Raw genomic sequence first — 14296 nt, forward strand, 5'->3', positions numbered from 1 at the left:
AGTGTCCAGAGCCAGGCGCTGTCCTATGTTGCCGGCTCTAAGCATCACGGAGGCACTGGACTCTGTTTTTCTCAAATCGGCAAATTTTATTTAGAAAAAAAAAAGGTAGAGGGAAAAAGTGACAGCGCTCTTTACGCTAAGGTCTCAGGAGAGAAACCTCCATCTTTCTGCAGCACCTTAGCCCCGTCTCACTGCTCAAACATCCTCAGCGTCTAGATAGAGCGAGGAAAAGGCTATGTCCCCTGCCGGAGCAGAGTGGACGGTGAAGCTGCCTGGAAACGGCCAGAGAAAAGGCCCAGGCGGTCAATGTTGCGGTGGAGGACACTATGCAGCACAGCCAGATGGGGTCCACCCTCACCCCCACCCTCCCTGGAGAAGTCCCGGATGAAGCGTCCGCGCTCTGACTGAAAGATAAACTTCTGGGGCAAGGGCCCATGCTCCCGGAGGAAGCCCCAGACACTGAGCAGTAGCAGACGCACTTCGAAAGGGGCCAGCTGGCTAAATACCTCATGCATATTACCCAGGGCGGGTGGCAAGAGGCTCCCCTCGGCCATGACAGCCACCAGGGTGCAGGATGCCTCCAGGTGCCAGGGGGAGTGGGCTGTATCAGGGTGGCGAGAGGCTTCCCAGTGGCCCAAGAGGGCGGCCAGCAGCCCCCGCAGTAGCACGGAGCAGTAGCACAGGGCTGGAGGAGCAGCTGCTACCAGCTTCAACAGCTCAAAGAGTAGGGGCTGTTCCCGGAAGCGCCGGCCAATGCGGAGATCCCGCTCCACGGTGGCCCGGGCGTGCTCCTCAGGAGGCCAGGCTAGCTCAGCACCAGCTGCATCAGGACACACACTCTCCACCAAGGTCACTGCCACAGCTTTGGCAGCCTCCGGGCTCAGGGTGGGAGCCCCCCAGCCGCCCCCACATTCACTGCCCCCAGGGGCACTGCAACAGTGCACCAGGAGGCTAAGAAGGCTCTGGGTGTTATAGATCACTTCCTGATGATTTCGTGACTGGGCAAACTTCGGTGGCTTTAGGCCACGACCGATGACTCCAGCATGGAAAACAGACCAAATCCCTCCAGGACCTGGCACAGCTGCCGTGTGCCGCCGGTTTGTGTCCAACAGGGAGGCAGAAGCCAAAGAAGCGGAGACAACAGAAACAGTCTCGCTGTCCTCATCTACTTCCCCGCCAAACAGTTCTGTGTTGCCCCGATGTAAGGCTCCTTCCACTAGCAGCTGCAAGACAGCCTTGAGCCCTGCAGGGGAGGTCTGCGAGAGGCGGGTCAGAAGTCGGGAGGCTGAAGCCACACCTGGGGGGCCATGCAGCCTCAGAGAGGCAAAGAAACGATGCACCCCAGCTCTCACCAGTCCCAGGAGTTGGGAGGGGGACAGGGCTCCTGGAGGAAAGGGACAAATGGCCAGGAGGGAGGCAGCAGCTTCTGCTACTTCCTCCTCAGGATGGAGCAGGAGAGGAGCCAGGTCAGATAGATGGGCTGAGGCAGACTCCCCAAACCGGGCTCCTAGGGCTGCAGGGCCCTCGCCACCCTGCTGTTCCCACCCCACGAGCAGTGCCAAGTTGCGCAGGAACCTCGCCGTGAAGGGAGGCTGCAAAGTCCCTGCATGCACCCGAGCCAAGCAACTTCGGAAGGCCAGCGGCAGGAGGCCTGAGAGACTGACCACCAGCCCTGCATAGAGCTGGGTGGCCAAACTCAACTCTTCAGGGCTTCGGGCCCGGCTCAGGAGATGGCCCAAGGCCTCAGGTCCACAGCTAGGCCGAGTGTAGACCGAGAGCAGGCCCAGGAGCTGGTGTTGCCAGAGGAAGCGCTTCCGTTCCAATCGTAATGTCTCTCCACACAGCTCTCCAACATGGTTTCTTAGCGCATCTAGAAAGGGCACGGGGCGGGGGGGTGGGGGTGGGCCAAGCACCCCTTCCCCATGAGGCCCTCCCCGGTGATGAACCAGTTTTTGCAGATGTAGCAGCAGCAGCTGAATCAGCCGGTCACAAGCCTCGCGCACAGTATCTGGCACAGCCAGGCCCTGGGTAGTGATGACCGAGGCAGGCATGGCTGTGTCCACCAGGAACTGCAGCAGACGGTAGGCACCTGCCCCAGAGGCCTGGCTCACCAGGTGCACAGCCAGGTTGAGCATGTTGTCCAGCTCCTCTCGGGGGAATCCCTGCAGGTGTTGCTGAAGCTGACTCAGCACAGCTGGGGGCTTGAGGCAATCCACCAGCTCCCCAGAGACTGTGCCCAGCAAAGCTGGTGACATGACTGCCAGTTGCAGAAGGAAGGGAACTGTGGCCTGAAGGGAGGGGTCCCCACTCCGGCCCCCGATGCCCCCTGCCAGGCTATCATGGAACATTCGCAGGAGCTCCCGTCGGATGCTGTCTCCATGACGGGAGGCCAGGTGCCCTAGGATGCCCACAACTGAGGCGATCTTGGGTACCCGCTTCTCCCCAGGGATAGCAGGAGATCCAGGGAAGGGGTCTGTAGAGGGGATTTGAGAAGAGCTTCCACCAGTGCCACCAGCTCCACCTCCAGCCCCACCATGAACACAGAAGTCCTTAAGGCCACAGGAAAGAACTCGGGAGATGATGGTGCCAGGAAAAGAGGAGCCAATATGGGCCACAACCCAATCAAAGTGCGGGGAATGCTGGACGGAGGTATCCAGCAAGGCGTCCACGCAGGCATCTGGGCAACTACCAATAAGAGCCGAGAGGCACTGAACATAGATGTCCATTAACGTGCGCGTGGCCCGACAGCCCATCCACAGCTGCAGCAATTCGTTGAGAGAGCCAGTGGCATGGGGCACACACTGGTGTTGGCCCGAGTATGTGCTGCTCAGCTGCCCCATGAGGTCAATGGACCATGCGCTAATCACAGGTGCCCAGGCCTTCGGGTTGGCCCGGATAAACTCGGACAGCACCTGCTGCACCTCCTGTACCACATCCTCCAGACCAGGTCCCCCAGTGGGGACATGGGAGGGTGCAGACGGGCGGAGATGAGGTGGGCCAGCCAGAGGGCTTTCATCCAGGGCAGCCAGGTGGGCCCGGACACTTTCATCAAAGACGCCTCGCAAGTGGTCGAGCACGGCAGCCCGAGCCGGTGGCAAAGAGCGGAGGAGGAGAAGACCACAGCGCGCGTGTTCCCGGGCCGAGAGCTGGTGGCCCAGAATGGGGTCGACACCAGTCAGAAAAGCCTTGATTTCCTGGGACAGCTCCTGAGCACTGTAAGGAAACAAGAGACAGACTTAGTGTGTTGGAGATGATGGGCGAGGTACATTCCCTCCTGAGCTTGCTTCTTGTTATGTAAAATAGGGATAACTATAACTCCCTCGTGAAATGATGTTCATAAAGCACTCAAGCACCGTATCTATTTCACACTCATCACCCGATAAATATTAGCTATTTTTCTTCCAATAATATCATTATTAGATAACTCTGGGAATGTGTTAGGTACTTTTTAAAGTACTTTACCTGTATTATTTCAATCCAGACAACAGCCCAATAAGGTAGGTATTATTATGATCCCATTTTACAGATAAGGAAACCAAGGTTAAGTAAGCAGATTATCAACTCCAAGAGGATAGTAACCATTTCTGTGCTCTTCAATACTAAATCTCCTTCTATGGAGGTGCCTGGTATATAGGAAGCACTCAATACATTTTTGTTGAATCGAGTATATTTAAAAACACTTTTCCAATTTTACTGCATGCTCCACCACAACACAAGCACCCTGGAGCTTACTCTTCACGGGAAGAAAATCTCCCTCCCGATACCTGTTTCTTCCCATATCCTGCAAGCGTCCGAACCACCCACCACTTGGGTTCCACATACACAACCACCACCTGCCCAGCACCCTCCAGGTGCCTAGGAATCAAGGTGTTCCAGGGTGCAGACAAGGCAACACCTTTCAACCCTTCCCTTCCCCTCCCAAAACATATGGATTCAGTCTTTGAGGTTCAGTGTTATGAGAAGAGGCAAAATCCCCTTCTTCTCACTGCCCTTTTTGCCAAAGAAGACAGCATCCCCTAGGGTTCTGACTGTGCCATTCCTCTCTGGATCCTCAAAAAAAAAATTAAAAAAAAAAAATTAAAAACATCCCACCCTGGCAGGAGTGTTTCCGTTGGGAGGGAAAAGGCTGGAAATTCACAAAGCATTCTGTGAATTCCTGGGCCTGGGCTCTCGGGGAGTCCATGAAGTCAGGGGACCCTGGGTTTCTCTCCTCCGGGCTAAAGGGGGCAGGAGAGCTGGGGTCCCAAGGGTTCTGATGCCCCCAACTCTTGGGAGAGCAAGGCCAGGTCCGGAGTACCCAGGCGCTGGGTTTCGCGGGAGGCAGTCCCGAGGCCGTGGGAGCGCGGGCAGGGGCGCCCGGAGTGTGGGGGAGGCAGCCCCCGAGTTCTGGGGAGACCCAAGCAGGACTCTCGGAGACCCTGACGCAGGCTCTCGGGTAGGATCCGGGTTTCTGCCGAGGAGGCTGGGGGATCGGCGCGGGGCCGCGCGGTGGGGGAAGATGCCAGGGGCGCTGACTACCTGAGCGGCGCGGGACCGTGGGTGGCCGGGGCCGGCCCCGGAGGCCCTGGGGCCCCGGGAGGGTCGCACAACGCGGACATCCCGGAGCCCGAGCCCAAGCCGGAGGCGGGAGCGGCGGAGCGCAGCGGCGCATGCGCGCTGGCGCGAGCCCCCCGAAAGGAACAAGCGGCGACGAGGCCTCTCAAGAAAACCCATCCGGCGACTCCCGCGGGCCGCGCACGTTGGTTCCGCGCCGCGCCGCGGGCCCAGCAGGAGAGACGCCCCGGCCGCCGTCACTGCCGCCTTTTTCTTCTTTTTTCAAAGGGCCATGGATACACAGACGATTCGATTGTTCTTCCTCAAGTCCAAACTACAAAATGTTCCACTTCACGACGTTTCTAAAAAATGAAGCACTGGGAAATATTTAAGAAATAGTGACCATGTAAAAAGTAGTTAAAGGAGAGAAGGGAAGAGGGAAAGCGGAAAAGAGATGAAAAGAAAGAAGAGAAAATTGGTAAGAGAAGAAAAGTAAAGAGAGGAGGGAGAAGTGGCCCGAAATTAATTGGGCGTCTTCCCAGCCCAGCTTGGCCCTCCGACCCTATCAGTCTCCATTGCTCAGGCTGCACTGTCTCCTGCCCGCACTTCCCCACGTGTGCAGAGAGGTAGCCTGGTCACTGCGTGCAGCCAGCACACCTCGGCCAGGGCCCCACTCCAGCCGTCCACCTAAACCCCAGCTCTTCCACTTACTGGCTGAGTACTTTATTTAACTTTTCCATGACTGCTCCCTCTGATGGAGATGAGGGTGGTAACTATACAGCCACCTCACAGAATTGTGAAAATTGAAACCAGGAAATATGGTAAGCAAGCACTTAATAAGCATTAGCTATTTTTATTGTATTTATTGCACAAACTCCAGAAAATAAGCTCTTTGAAAACAGGGCATATATATATATATATAATCTTATATAATAAAAGGCCAATATGCAAATAGACCAGTGGAATGACCAGTTGTTATGATGTGCACTGACCACCAGGGGGCAGACGCTCAAATCAGGACTGTCCCCTGCCCTAACCTGTTTGGCTCAGTGGATAGAGCATGGGCCTGCAGACTGATAGGTCCCAGATTAGATTTGGTCAGGGGCATGTACCTTGGTTGCAGGCACATCCAGTAGGAGGTGTGCAGGAGGCAGCTGATGAATGTTTCTAACTCTCTATCCCTCTCCCTCTCTGTAAAAAATCAATAAAATATATTTTAAAAAAACAAAAACAGGAGCTGCCCCCTGGTGATCAGTGTGCTCCCACAGGGGGAGCGCCACTCAGCCAGAAGCCAGACTCATGGCTGGGGTGGCGGTGGCAGTGGTGGCAGCACTAAGGAACCCTTGGGGGATGTCCGCCTGCTAGCTTAATGGGGAGTGGGCCTAAGCCAGCAGGCGGACATCCCACGAGGGGTCCTGGACTGTGAGAGGACACAGGCCGGGCTGAAGGACCCCCCCCCCAAGTGCACGAATGTCATGCACCAGGCCTCTAGTATATATATATATATATATATATATATATATATATATATATATAAACAAGGCTATTATCTTCATCACCTGCAAAAGTGTCTGCCTGGCACTTAGTAGGTTCTTTTTTCCCATTATAATAGCCATCTTTATTTGTAAAAATTCACATATCAAATGTATTCTTTCAGTCTTTCCATGACTTCCTTTTTATAAAAACAAAAAGTCACATAAACACCTTCCCCACTGTCATTCCCACAGATGGATGTTTGCCAGGCAGCGCCCTCCCCCCCCCACCCCCCCACATATAGCTACATGCTTCATTCTGGGACGGCTCGCTTCCCCAACATGCTTCGGTGCTTCCTACCAGGGTGGAGTTCTAAGTCCTAAGACTGAAGTACACGAAAGGGTGGGTGAGGGTGCGGAGTGTGGCACGATGCTCAGGCGTGCAGGGCGGGCTCTAGTAGTAGGTCTCCTTCTCCACCCAGCCTCCAGGGCTTCGCCTGATGATGAGTTTTCGGGTTCGTCATACACGAAGATGAGAAGAGAGTACGGGAAGGCACAGAACCTCCAGGTAGGTTTGAGGGGGTTCATCCTCAGGGCGACTCCCATTCCAGGGCAGTAGGAAAGGAAAGCAGCGAGGGCCATCTCCTCAAAGAGGCCAAATATTAAGATCTTGTTCTTCAGCTCTAGCTGGTTTGGCTCAGTGGATAGAGCGTTGCCCTGTGGACTGAAGGGTCCCAGATATGATTCCAGCCAAGGGCACATGCCCAGGTTGCAGGCTTGATCCCCAATAGGGGGCATGCAGAAGGCAGCTGATCAATTATTCTCTCATCATTGATGTTTCTATCTCTACCTCTCCCCTCCTCTCTGAAATCAATAAAAATATATTTTTTTAAAAAAAGATTTTGTTCTTCATCCTCTGCTGGAAGACGGAGTTCCTCTGGGTCTTGCAGATGACCACGCCGGCCCACTGCACCACCACGATGCTGACAAAAAAGGCCATGTGGCAGGCAAACTCCACGATCTTCCTGTTTGTAGGTCCACTGCTGCCTGTAGCTGTCCTCCATGTCGTTGACCCAGCGGTCATCCCAGTCCACTTGGATGCCCAGCTGGTTAACCGGGAGGAAGCCATGCTCAGCCAGAATCACAAAGTGAAGAAGCCCCTAGACCCTGGATCATACCAATCTGCCCGTAGGCCATGCTGATCAGCTGCTCCGTCACCAGCTTGTCCGATTTGTCTTTCTTTTTCTTTTTTTTAAACATATGTTATTGATTTTTTTTTAAATTAAATCTTTATTGTTCAGATTATTACATTTGTTCCTCTTATGTTATTGATTTTTTACAGAGAGGAAGGGAGAGGGGTAGAGAGTTAGAAACATCGAGGGAGAGAAACATCCATCAGCTGCCTCCTGCAGCACCTCCTACTGGGGATGTGCCCACAATCAAGGTACATGCCCTTGACCAGAATCAAACCTGGGACCCTTCAGTCCGCAGGCCAACGCTCTATCCAGAGCCAAACTGGTTAGGGCTGGGCTGTCTCTTCATGATGTCGCTCTCAGCTGAGAGCAGGTGCTCAAGCAAAAACTTGTACCTGAATGTTTGTAGCAGCACCACTATTATGTGGTCCTTCCCCTAATGCAGCCATTCTCAACCTGTGGGTTGCGACCCCTTTGGGGGTCGAATGACCCTTTCACAGGGGTTGCCTAAGACCATCAGAAAACATATATAATTACATATTGTTTTTGTGATTAATCACTATGCTTTAATTATGTTCAACTTGTAACAATGAAAATACATCCTGCATATCAGATACTTACAATTCATAACAGTAGCAAAATTAGTTATGAAGTAGCAACGAAAATAATTTTATGGTTGTGGTCACAACATGAGGAACTGTATTAAAGGGTCCCGGCATTAGGAAGGTTGAGAACACTGCCCTAATGGTTTCACAGTGTGGGGAGCTTGTTTTGGAGTTGGACAGGTCTGGATTCGTGTCTGCTACTTATTAGCCATGTAACCCTGAGCAAGTGACCCAGCTGTTTGGAGCTCATTATTTGATCTGTAAAATGGGCATGATGTCTCATATCTCAGACATTTTGCAAAGACCATTTGAGATCATTTATGTAAAGGACATTGGAACAACTGGGGAAATCTGAGTATGAAAAATTGAATATTAGCTATTTCACTCATGTTAAAAATCTTAGGTATGATAATAGAATTTTTACTATATAGGATGGAGTGGCTTGGTTGGCTGGGTGTCGTCTGGTATACGAAAAGGTTTCTGGTTGGATTCCCAATCAGGGCACATGCCCAGGTTGTGGGCTCTATCCCCAGTGCGGGGTGTACAGGAGGCAGCCAATATAAGTTTCTCTCTCACATTGATGTTTCTCCCTCTCCTTTCCTTTCTCTAAAGATCAACAAAGTTGTTGTTTTTTTTTAAATGTATTTTATTGATTTTTTACAGAGAGGAAGGGAGAGGGATAGAGAGTTAGAAACATTGATGAGAGAGAAACATCAATCAGCTGCCTCTTGCATACCCCCGACTGGGGATGTGACTGCAAACGAGGTATATGCCTTTGACCGGAATCGAACCCGGGACCCTTCAGTCCGCAGGCCGACACTCTATCCACTGAGCCAAACCGGTCAGGGCAACAAAGTTTTTTTATAAATAGAAAAATTCGGGATGGAATGTCATTTGCAATTGACTTTCAAATGAGTCAGCAAAGAACAGAGACCCATATACATACATATTTGCAAATGTGTAGAGATTAAACAAATAGAGCAAAATGTTAAAAAATTCGTAAATCCAGACAGAGTCCATATATAAGGGTTCATTGTACTAATCTTTTAGCTTCAGTGAAAGTTTGATATTGTTAAAAATATAAAGTAGGGGAAGAGGTGCAACACTGGCCACAAAGTCTCCCTTTTCCAGGAAGCCTGCCCTGATTAAATATACTTCTCCACACAGGCAGCTTTTTTTTTTTTTAATGTATTTTATTGATTTTTTTACAGAGAGGAAGGGAGAGGGACAGAGTTTGAAACATCGATGAGAGAGGAACACCAATCAGCTGCCTCCCGCACACCCCCCACCAGGGACGCGCCCACAACCAAGGTACATGCCCCCGACCAGAACCAAACCCTGGACCCTTCAGTCCTCAGGCCGAAGCTCCATCCACTGAGCCAAACCGGTCAGGGCTGGGCAGCTTTTCATGTTCATTAAACACCCCAGCCCTGGCTTCCAGCAGCATTTTTGACAGTTAAAAGGGGAAAATGATGCCTGGCTGGCGTGACTCCGTTGGTTGGAGTGTGTCCCGTCACCACAAGGGAATCACTGCAAGAGAATCTTGTGGTGAAAGGAGTTGGCTTTGATTCGGTGTCCGGGTGTGTACAGGAGACAGCTGATCACTGTTTCTCTCACTCTCTCCTTTCCTCTCATAAATTAATAAATAGGGAGAATAATGTCTGGTCTTCACTTTATTAAAAATACAATCCAGCAAAGGAAGCAGCGACAAACATGACGAAGCGATCTGCCCACCCGGTAACACAGAGCAGTGGCAGGGCTGGTATCAGGACCCTTACCTCCTCGGCCATCTCTACAGCAAGCTGTACTTCGGTCGAAGTGGAAAGTTGGAGTGACACTCACAGGCTGTCACGGAGGCTGGCTCCTTGATGCCTTTGCTCAAGCACACCCTGTGGGTCCCGTGTCACAGCTGCCTTTTCCCCACTCACAGAGCCCTTCTCACGGCCCCTCCCCAGCCCTGCACTCAGTCACACACATCTCAGCGAGAACTATGGGCTTTATTGCAAATGGAGTTGCCTGCTAAGGAGCCGCCTCTCCAGTCCTCCTTTTCCACTCTTCCTCTCAACACGTCCCTCCAGGCAGGCCACTAGGCCATTACGGAAGAGGAGTCTGGGGAGAGTGAAAAGGTGCAATGTCTTCTCCAAAGTCTTCTGGAACAAGCCCTGAGTCCGCCTGGCTCCAGGTGAGAACCTTGTGATGAAAGGGGTAAGACTTAGCTCCCATCTTCAAGGTCCTCCATGTCTACATCCTGGGGGGGCTTCGTCTTCTTTTTTGATTTAGGCTGTGGGCCACTAGTCCTGGCTGGCTTTGCAGGGGCTTCCACTGAACAAAGAGAAAGAAGCTACATTAAAGAACCCAAGTGGAGTCAGGCTGCCCCCCACCCCGCCTCTGTGCCCAGCCTCACCTTCCATGGCTGCTTTCTCTTTCTGGGCAAGCCGGATCTGCTGGAGGAGTTTTCTGCGCTTCTTCCCAGACAGAGTAATGTTGGCACGTGCACTGGACCTGAAGGGTTGGCAGGACAAAGATCTGGGTTAACCCGAACACAACCACACAGGCGGTTCTAGCTATTAAAAAGGTCTTCGGCTAGGCTGGCATGGCTCAGTGGTTGGGCATCGACCTATGAACTAGGAGGTCACGGTTCGATTCCCAGTCAGGGCACATGCCTAGATTGCAGGCTCGAGCCCCAGAATGGGGTGTGCAGGAGGCAGCCAATCAATGATTCTCTCTCATCATTGATGTTTCTATCTCTCTCTCCCTCTCTGAAATCAATAAAAAAATATTTTTTTAAAAAAAGGTCTTTGGATCCACATCAAAGAACTATTTAAAAATCTGGGTTCTGAGGTAGTAAGTTTAATTTCAACACATCAAGTACTTAACATTAAATGTTAAATTTTAATATATTGTAGAAATTTGAAAGGGGAAACTATTTTTCTCCTCTATTCTAGATACTCTAACATTAGATTGGGGGAGGAGGGGTTAAGTCCTATAAATTTAATTCAATGACATTATCTACCTGTACTTCTGACCCACCTGCTATGAAGCAGGGCTCTCCTAACCCAGTTTTCAGACTCCATAATTTGCAAGAAGATCTCACAGAACTCAGGGGGACATTTACTTGCATTTACTGATTTATCATAAAAGGATACAATTCCGAACAGCCAGATGGAAGAGATGCATAGGGTAAGGTATGGGGGAGAGGCCAGGCGTCTCCAGGCCCTTTCCAGGTGAGCTACCTTCTAGCACCTCCACCCATTCACCAACCAGGAAGCCCATCGAACCTCCGCTGCTCAAGACTTTTCATAGAGTTCAACCACCAGCACCCCACCCGCCGCACCCTACTTCCCAGGGTGGGGGAGGGGGAGGTTCCATGTTCCAGTCCTCTAACCTCTGGGGTTTTCTGACCAGACCCACCCGGTCACTCATGAGCATAAACTTCGGCGTGCTCAAAAGGGGCTCCTAACGAAATAAAAAACGCTCCTAGCACTCGGAAGGATTTAGGGGCTCTGTGCCAGGAACCAGGGGCAAAGGCCAAAGAAATACGTTTCTTATTATAAACTCGGCCAAGACTGATAATGAAGAATTCAATGACAGAATGGCGAGGGAACTTTTCTCCCCGACGAGGCCGTCCTGAGACTTCTATGCAAAAGCCCAGGTGCCCGGGGAAACTCGGCCGGCGGCAGGCACAGCCTGTGTGCGCCTCGGGCTTCACTTATAAACTAGGCCCAAACGCAGGGGACGCGTCCCTCGCGAAGCGCGGGTGCAGAGCGAAAGCGGACGGCGGGGCGGGCGGCGCGGGAGCGCGGCCACGGGGGCGGGACCCGGGAGGGACCCGGGGCAGCGGCCCGGCACTCACGCCCGCTTCTTGAGGTGGTGCCGCGTGGTCAGCCCTTCGTCGATCACGGCCCCGACCACCCGGTGCTTCAGGCGCCGCTCCCGGTTCAACACCCGCCGTCGCTTGAACAGTTTCTTCTTCAGCTCCTGCGGGGGAGGAAGACGCTACTCAGGCGGCGGCCGCGCCCGCGCCCGGTCTCCCCGCACCCGGCGCCGCGGGCCCATCGGGCCCATCCCGGGGGGCAGAGGGCTCGGGACGCCGCGGAGACGCGCTCGGCGCCGCCATATAGTCACCGTTCGCGGCCGGTTGATCTTGCCGCCCGGAGCACCCATGGCTGAGCCGCTGTGTCGGCTTCCGGTCCGCGTTTCCGCCGGAGGAAGGGTCCGTACGGGCCCCGCCCCTCAGTCCTCCGAGAGCCAATCGCAGCTCGGGGGCGGTGCCTAGGGCTATATAAGGGAGCTCAGTGGGTTCCCCCGCCTTTCCGGGTCCGCTACGGAGTGAGTGCAGCCTCTTTTCGGCGGTTTCTGGGGTTCCTGGGGGTTCTGGGCTGGGCTTGCGGACCCTCCTTTTCTTGGCGGGGTTCGGGTGTGCGGTCCCGGTCCCCGTAATGTACGGAGGCAGAGGGAGAGGGCTCCGGCCCCCTCGGCGTCATGTCTTCGGTGCCGACGGTTGCCAGTCCGCCGGTTCTATCCTCAAGCGCCGGGACACGGGTCTCCGAGAAGATGGGCGGAACCGAAGTTCCGCGGGCTCCCCCCCGGGGTGCTCATGCCTCCTCCTCTTGTTTCAGGTCTGAAGCCGCCACAGGATCCGGAGCTGTCGTATCCCCTCCTTTTCCACTTGCCGTTGCAACCAATAAAGGCCAAGGCCGTTGGTACCGCTTTAGGTGTGTGTCCGCGTGCTTTTTTCCGCGCTGCAGAGTTAGGTTGCACACGTTATTGCACGAAGCGGATTTTGCAAATCTCCTCTTGAATCTCAGGCTTCTGCGGGGAGTTCGGGCGACATTGCAGCATTTCTGGATGGCGGCGCTGCGACGAACCCTCCAGGTGGCCACCCTGGCCGCAGGCACACGCCGCGCCTTGGCGGGTAGGAAAGATGGGCGGTGGGAGGCAGGGCGGTTTCTTCCTGACCCGGAGTCCAGTCTGGCTGTTAAAGGGTCAGGTCTCATTGCGTCGTTTTCGCAGTGGTTTGACGGAACTCGGTGACACATGCTTTCCGCTCGTGTCCACAGGCTCCCTGGCCGGTAGCTGCCTGGCGGACCGCTGCCTCTGGGATAAGCTCCACGCCCAGCCCCGTCCGGGCAGAGTCCCCACCTTCGACTGGTTCTTTGGGTATGAGGAAGCCCAGGGCCTCCTCCTGCCGCTGCTGCAGGGAGCCCAGGCTGCCGGTCCACTGCGGGTGCTAGACGTGGGCTGTGGGACCTCCAGCCTGAGTATAGGCCTCTACGCCAAGTGCCCACACCCAGTGGACGTGCTGGGGGTGGACTTCTCTCCCGTGGCTGTGGCCCACATGAACAACATCCTGGAAGGTGGCCAAAGCCAGACACCCCTGTGCCCTGGGCACCCTGCCTCCCGCCTCCGCTTCATGCAGGCTGATGCCCAGAACCTGGAGCCAGTGGCTTCCGGCTCCTTCCAGCTAGTGCTAGACAAGGGCACCTGGGATGCTGTTGCCCGAGGTGGTCTGCCTGGGGCTTACCAGCTACTGTCCGAATGCCTGAGGGTCCTCAGCCCCCAGGGGACCCTGATTCAGTTCTCAGATGAGGACCCTGATGTGCGGCTTCCCTGCCTGGAGCAGGGATCCCCAGGGTGGAGTGTGACTGTGCAGGAGATGGGCCCTTTCAGGGGCATCACCTACTTTGCTTACCTGGTTCAAGGCTCTCATTAAAGACATAGACTTGACCCTAGGGTTTTTTTTTTTTTTTATTTTTTTTTTATTTTTTTAATATATTTTATTGATTTTTTTTTAAATTAAATCTTTATTGTTCAGATTATTACATTTGTTCCTCTTTTTTCCCCCCATAACTCCCCTCCTTCCAGCTCCCACCCCACCCTCCACCCTCACTCCCCACCCACTGTGTTCATCCATAGGTGCATGATTTTTGTCCAGTCACTTCCCGCATCTCCCACACCCCTTTTTCCCCCAAGAATAGTCAGTCTATTCCCTTTCTATGTCCCTGATTCTATTATAATCACCAGTTCATTCTGTACATCAGGTTATTTATTCACTTGATTCTTAGATTCATTTGTTGATAGATGCATGTTTGTTGTTCATAATTTGTATCTTTACCTTTTTCTTCTTCTTCCTCTTCTTAAAGGATACCTTTCAGCATTTCATATAATACTGGTTTGGCGGTGATGAACTCCTTTAGCTTTTCCTTATCTGTGAAGCTCTTTATCTGACCTTCAATTCTGAATGATAGCTTTGCTGGATAAAGTAATCTTGGTTGTAGGTTCTTGGTATTCAGCACTTTGAATATTTCTTGCCATTCCCTTCTGGCCTGCAAAGTTTCTGTTGAGAAATCAGCTGACAGTCGTATGGGTATTCCCTTGTAGGTAATTGAGCCTCTTTCTCTTGCTGCTTTTAAGATTTTCTCTTTGTCTTTTGCTCTTGGCATTTTAATGATGATGTGTCTTGGTGTGGTCCTCTTTGGATTCCTTTTGTTTG

The 14296-nt window shown here is 53.0% G+C and overlaps 3 protein-coding genes, 1 non-coding gene and 1 pseudogene across 5 annotated transcripts; 2 read left to right on the top strand and 3 right to left on the bottom strand.

Annotated features, from left to right (window-relative positions):
• Nucleotides 1-61: 61 nt before the first annotated feature.
• Nucleotides 62-4618, bottom strand: INTS5 (integrator complex subunit 5). The gene is made up of 2 exons (XM_070426396.1): nucleotides 4519-4618; nucleotides 62-3213 (listed from the first exon to the last, which is right to left on the bottom strand). The coding sequence occupies exons 1-2, from the start codon at nucleotides 4596-4598 to the stop codon at nucleotides 234-236; spliced, it is 3060 nt and encodes a 1019-aa protein (XP_070282497.1). The 5' UTR covers nucleotides 4599-4618; the 3' UTR covers nucleotides 62-233.
• A 1816-nt stretch (nucleotides 4619-6434) lies between these two features.
• Nucleotides 6435-9593, bottom strand: LOC139017668 (sodium/potassium-transporting ATPase subunit alpha-1-like; annotated as a pseudogene).
• Nucleotides 9464-12024, bottom strand: CUNH11orf98 (chromosome unknown C11orf98 homolog). The gene is made up of 4 exons (XM_070427289.1): nucleotides 11929-12024; nucleotides 11657-11781; nucleotides 10208-10305; nucleotides 9464-10125 (listed from the first exon to the last, which is right to left on the bottom strand). The coding sequence occupies exons 1-4, from the start codon at nucleotides 11965-11967 to the stop codon at nucleotides 10016-10018; spliced, it is 372 nt and encodes a 123-aa protein (XP_070283390.1). The 5' UTR covers nucleotides 11968-12024; the 3' UTR covers nucleotides 9464-10015.
• CSKMT (citrate synthase lysine methyltransferase) lies at nucleotides 12001-13622 on the top strand. 2 transcript variants are annotated; one of them, XM_070427287.1, is made up of 4 exons: nucleotides 12001-12132; nucleotides 12423-12518; nucleotides 12612-12718; nucleotides 12864-13622. In XM_070427287.1, the coding sequence occupies exons 3-4, from the start codon at nucleotides 12652-12654 to the stop codon at nucleotides 13514-13516; spliced, it is 720 nt and encodes a 239-aa protein (XP_070283388.1). In that variant the 5' UTR covers nucleotides 12001-12132; nucleotides 12423-12518; nucleotides 12612-12651; the 3' UTR covers nucleotides 13517-13622. The 2 variants fall into 2 exon arrangements, with proteins under 2 accessions (XP_070283388.1, XP_070283387.1); XM_070427286.1 differs by lacking the exon at nucleotides 12001-12132 and having other exon boundaries at nucleotides 12141-12518.
• Nucleotides 12197-12345, top strand: LOC139019109 (small nucleolar RNA SNORA57). The gene has a single exon (XR_011473007.1). It is a non-coding gene; the product is annotated as a small nucleolar RNA SNORA57 (small nucleolar RNA).
• Nucleotides 13623-14296: the final 674 nt, after the last annotated feature.

This window comes from Myotis yumanensis, unplaced genomic scaffold (assembly GCF_028538775.1).
Source record: "Myotis yumanensis isolate MYYU_CA2020_CCGP unplaced genomic scaffold, mMyoYum1.0.hap1 SCAF_10, whole genome shotgun sequence".
Lineage (NCBI taxonomy): Eukaryota > Metazoa > Chordata > Mammalia > Chiroptera > Vespertilionidae > Myotis > Myotis yumanensis.

Bases quoted from the DNA above. Each gene is read 5' to 3' on its own strand.
- INTS5 (XM_070426396.1), bottom strand. From the start codon at position 4,598: ATGTCCGCGTTGTGCGACCCTCCCGGGGCCCCAGGGCCTCCGGGGCCG. The intron at 3,214-4,518 runs GTAGTCAGCGCC...GTTTCCTTACAG, and splicing joins CACGGTCCCGCGCCGCTCAG to TGCTCAGGAGCTGTCCCAGG.
- CSKMT (XM_070427286.1), top strand. From the start codon at position 12,286: ATGTCTTCGGTGCCGACGGTTGCCAGTCCGCCGGTTCTATCCTCAAGC. The intron at 12,519-12,611 runs GTGTGTGTCCGC...CTTGAATCTCAG, and splicing joins GGCCGTTGGTACCGCTTTAG to GCTTCTGCGGGGAGTTCGGG. The intron at 12,719-12,863 runs GTAGGAAAGATG...TCGTGTCCACAG, and splicing joins CACACGCCGCGCCTTGGCGG to GCTCCCTGGCCGGTAGCTGC.
- CUNH11orf98 (XM_070427289.1), bottom strand. From the start codon at position 11,967: ATGGGTGCTCCGGGCGGCAAGATCAACCGGCCGCGAACG. The intron at 11,782-11,928 runs GTGACTATATGG...CCTCCCCCGCAG, and splicing joins AGATCAACCGGCCGCGAACG to GAGCTGAAGAAGAAACTGTT. The intron at 10,126-10,207 runs GTGAGGCTGGGC...CTCTTTGTTCAG, and splicing joins AGAGAAAGCAGCCATGGAAG to TGGAAGCCCCTGCAAAGCCA.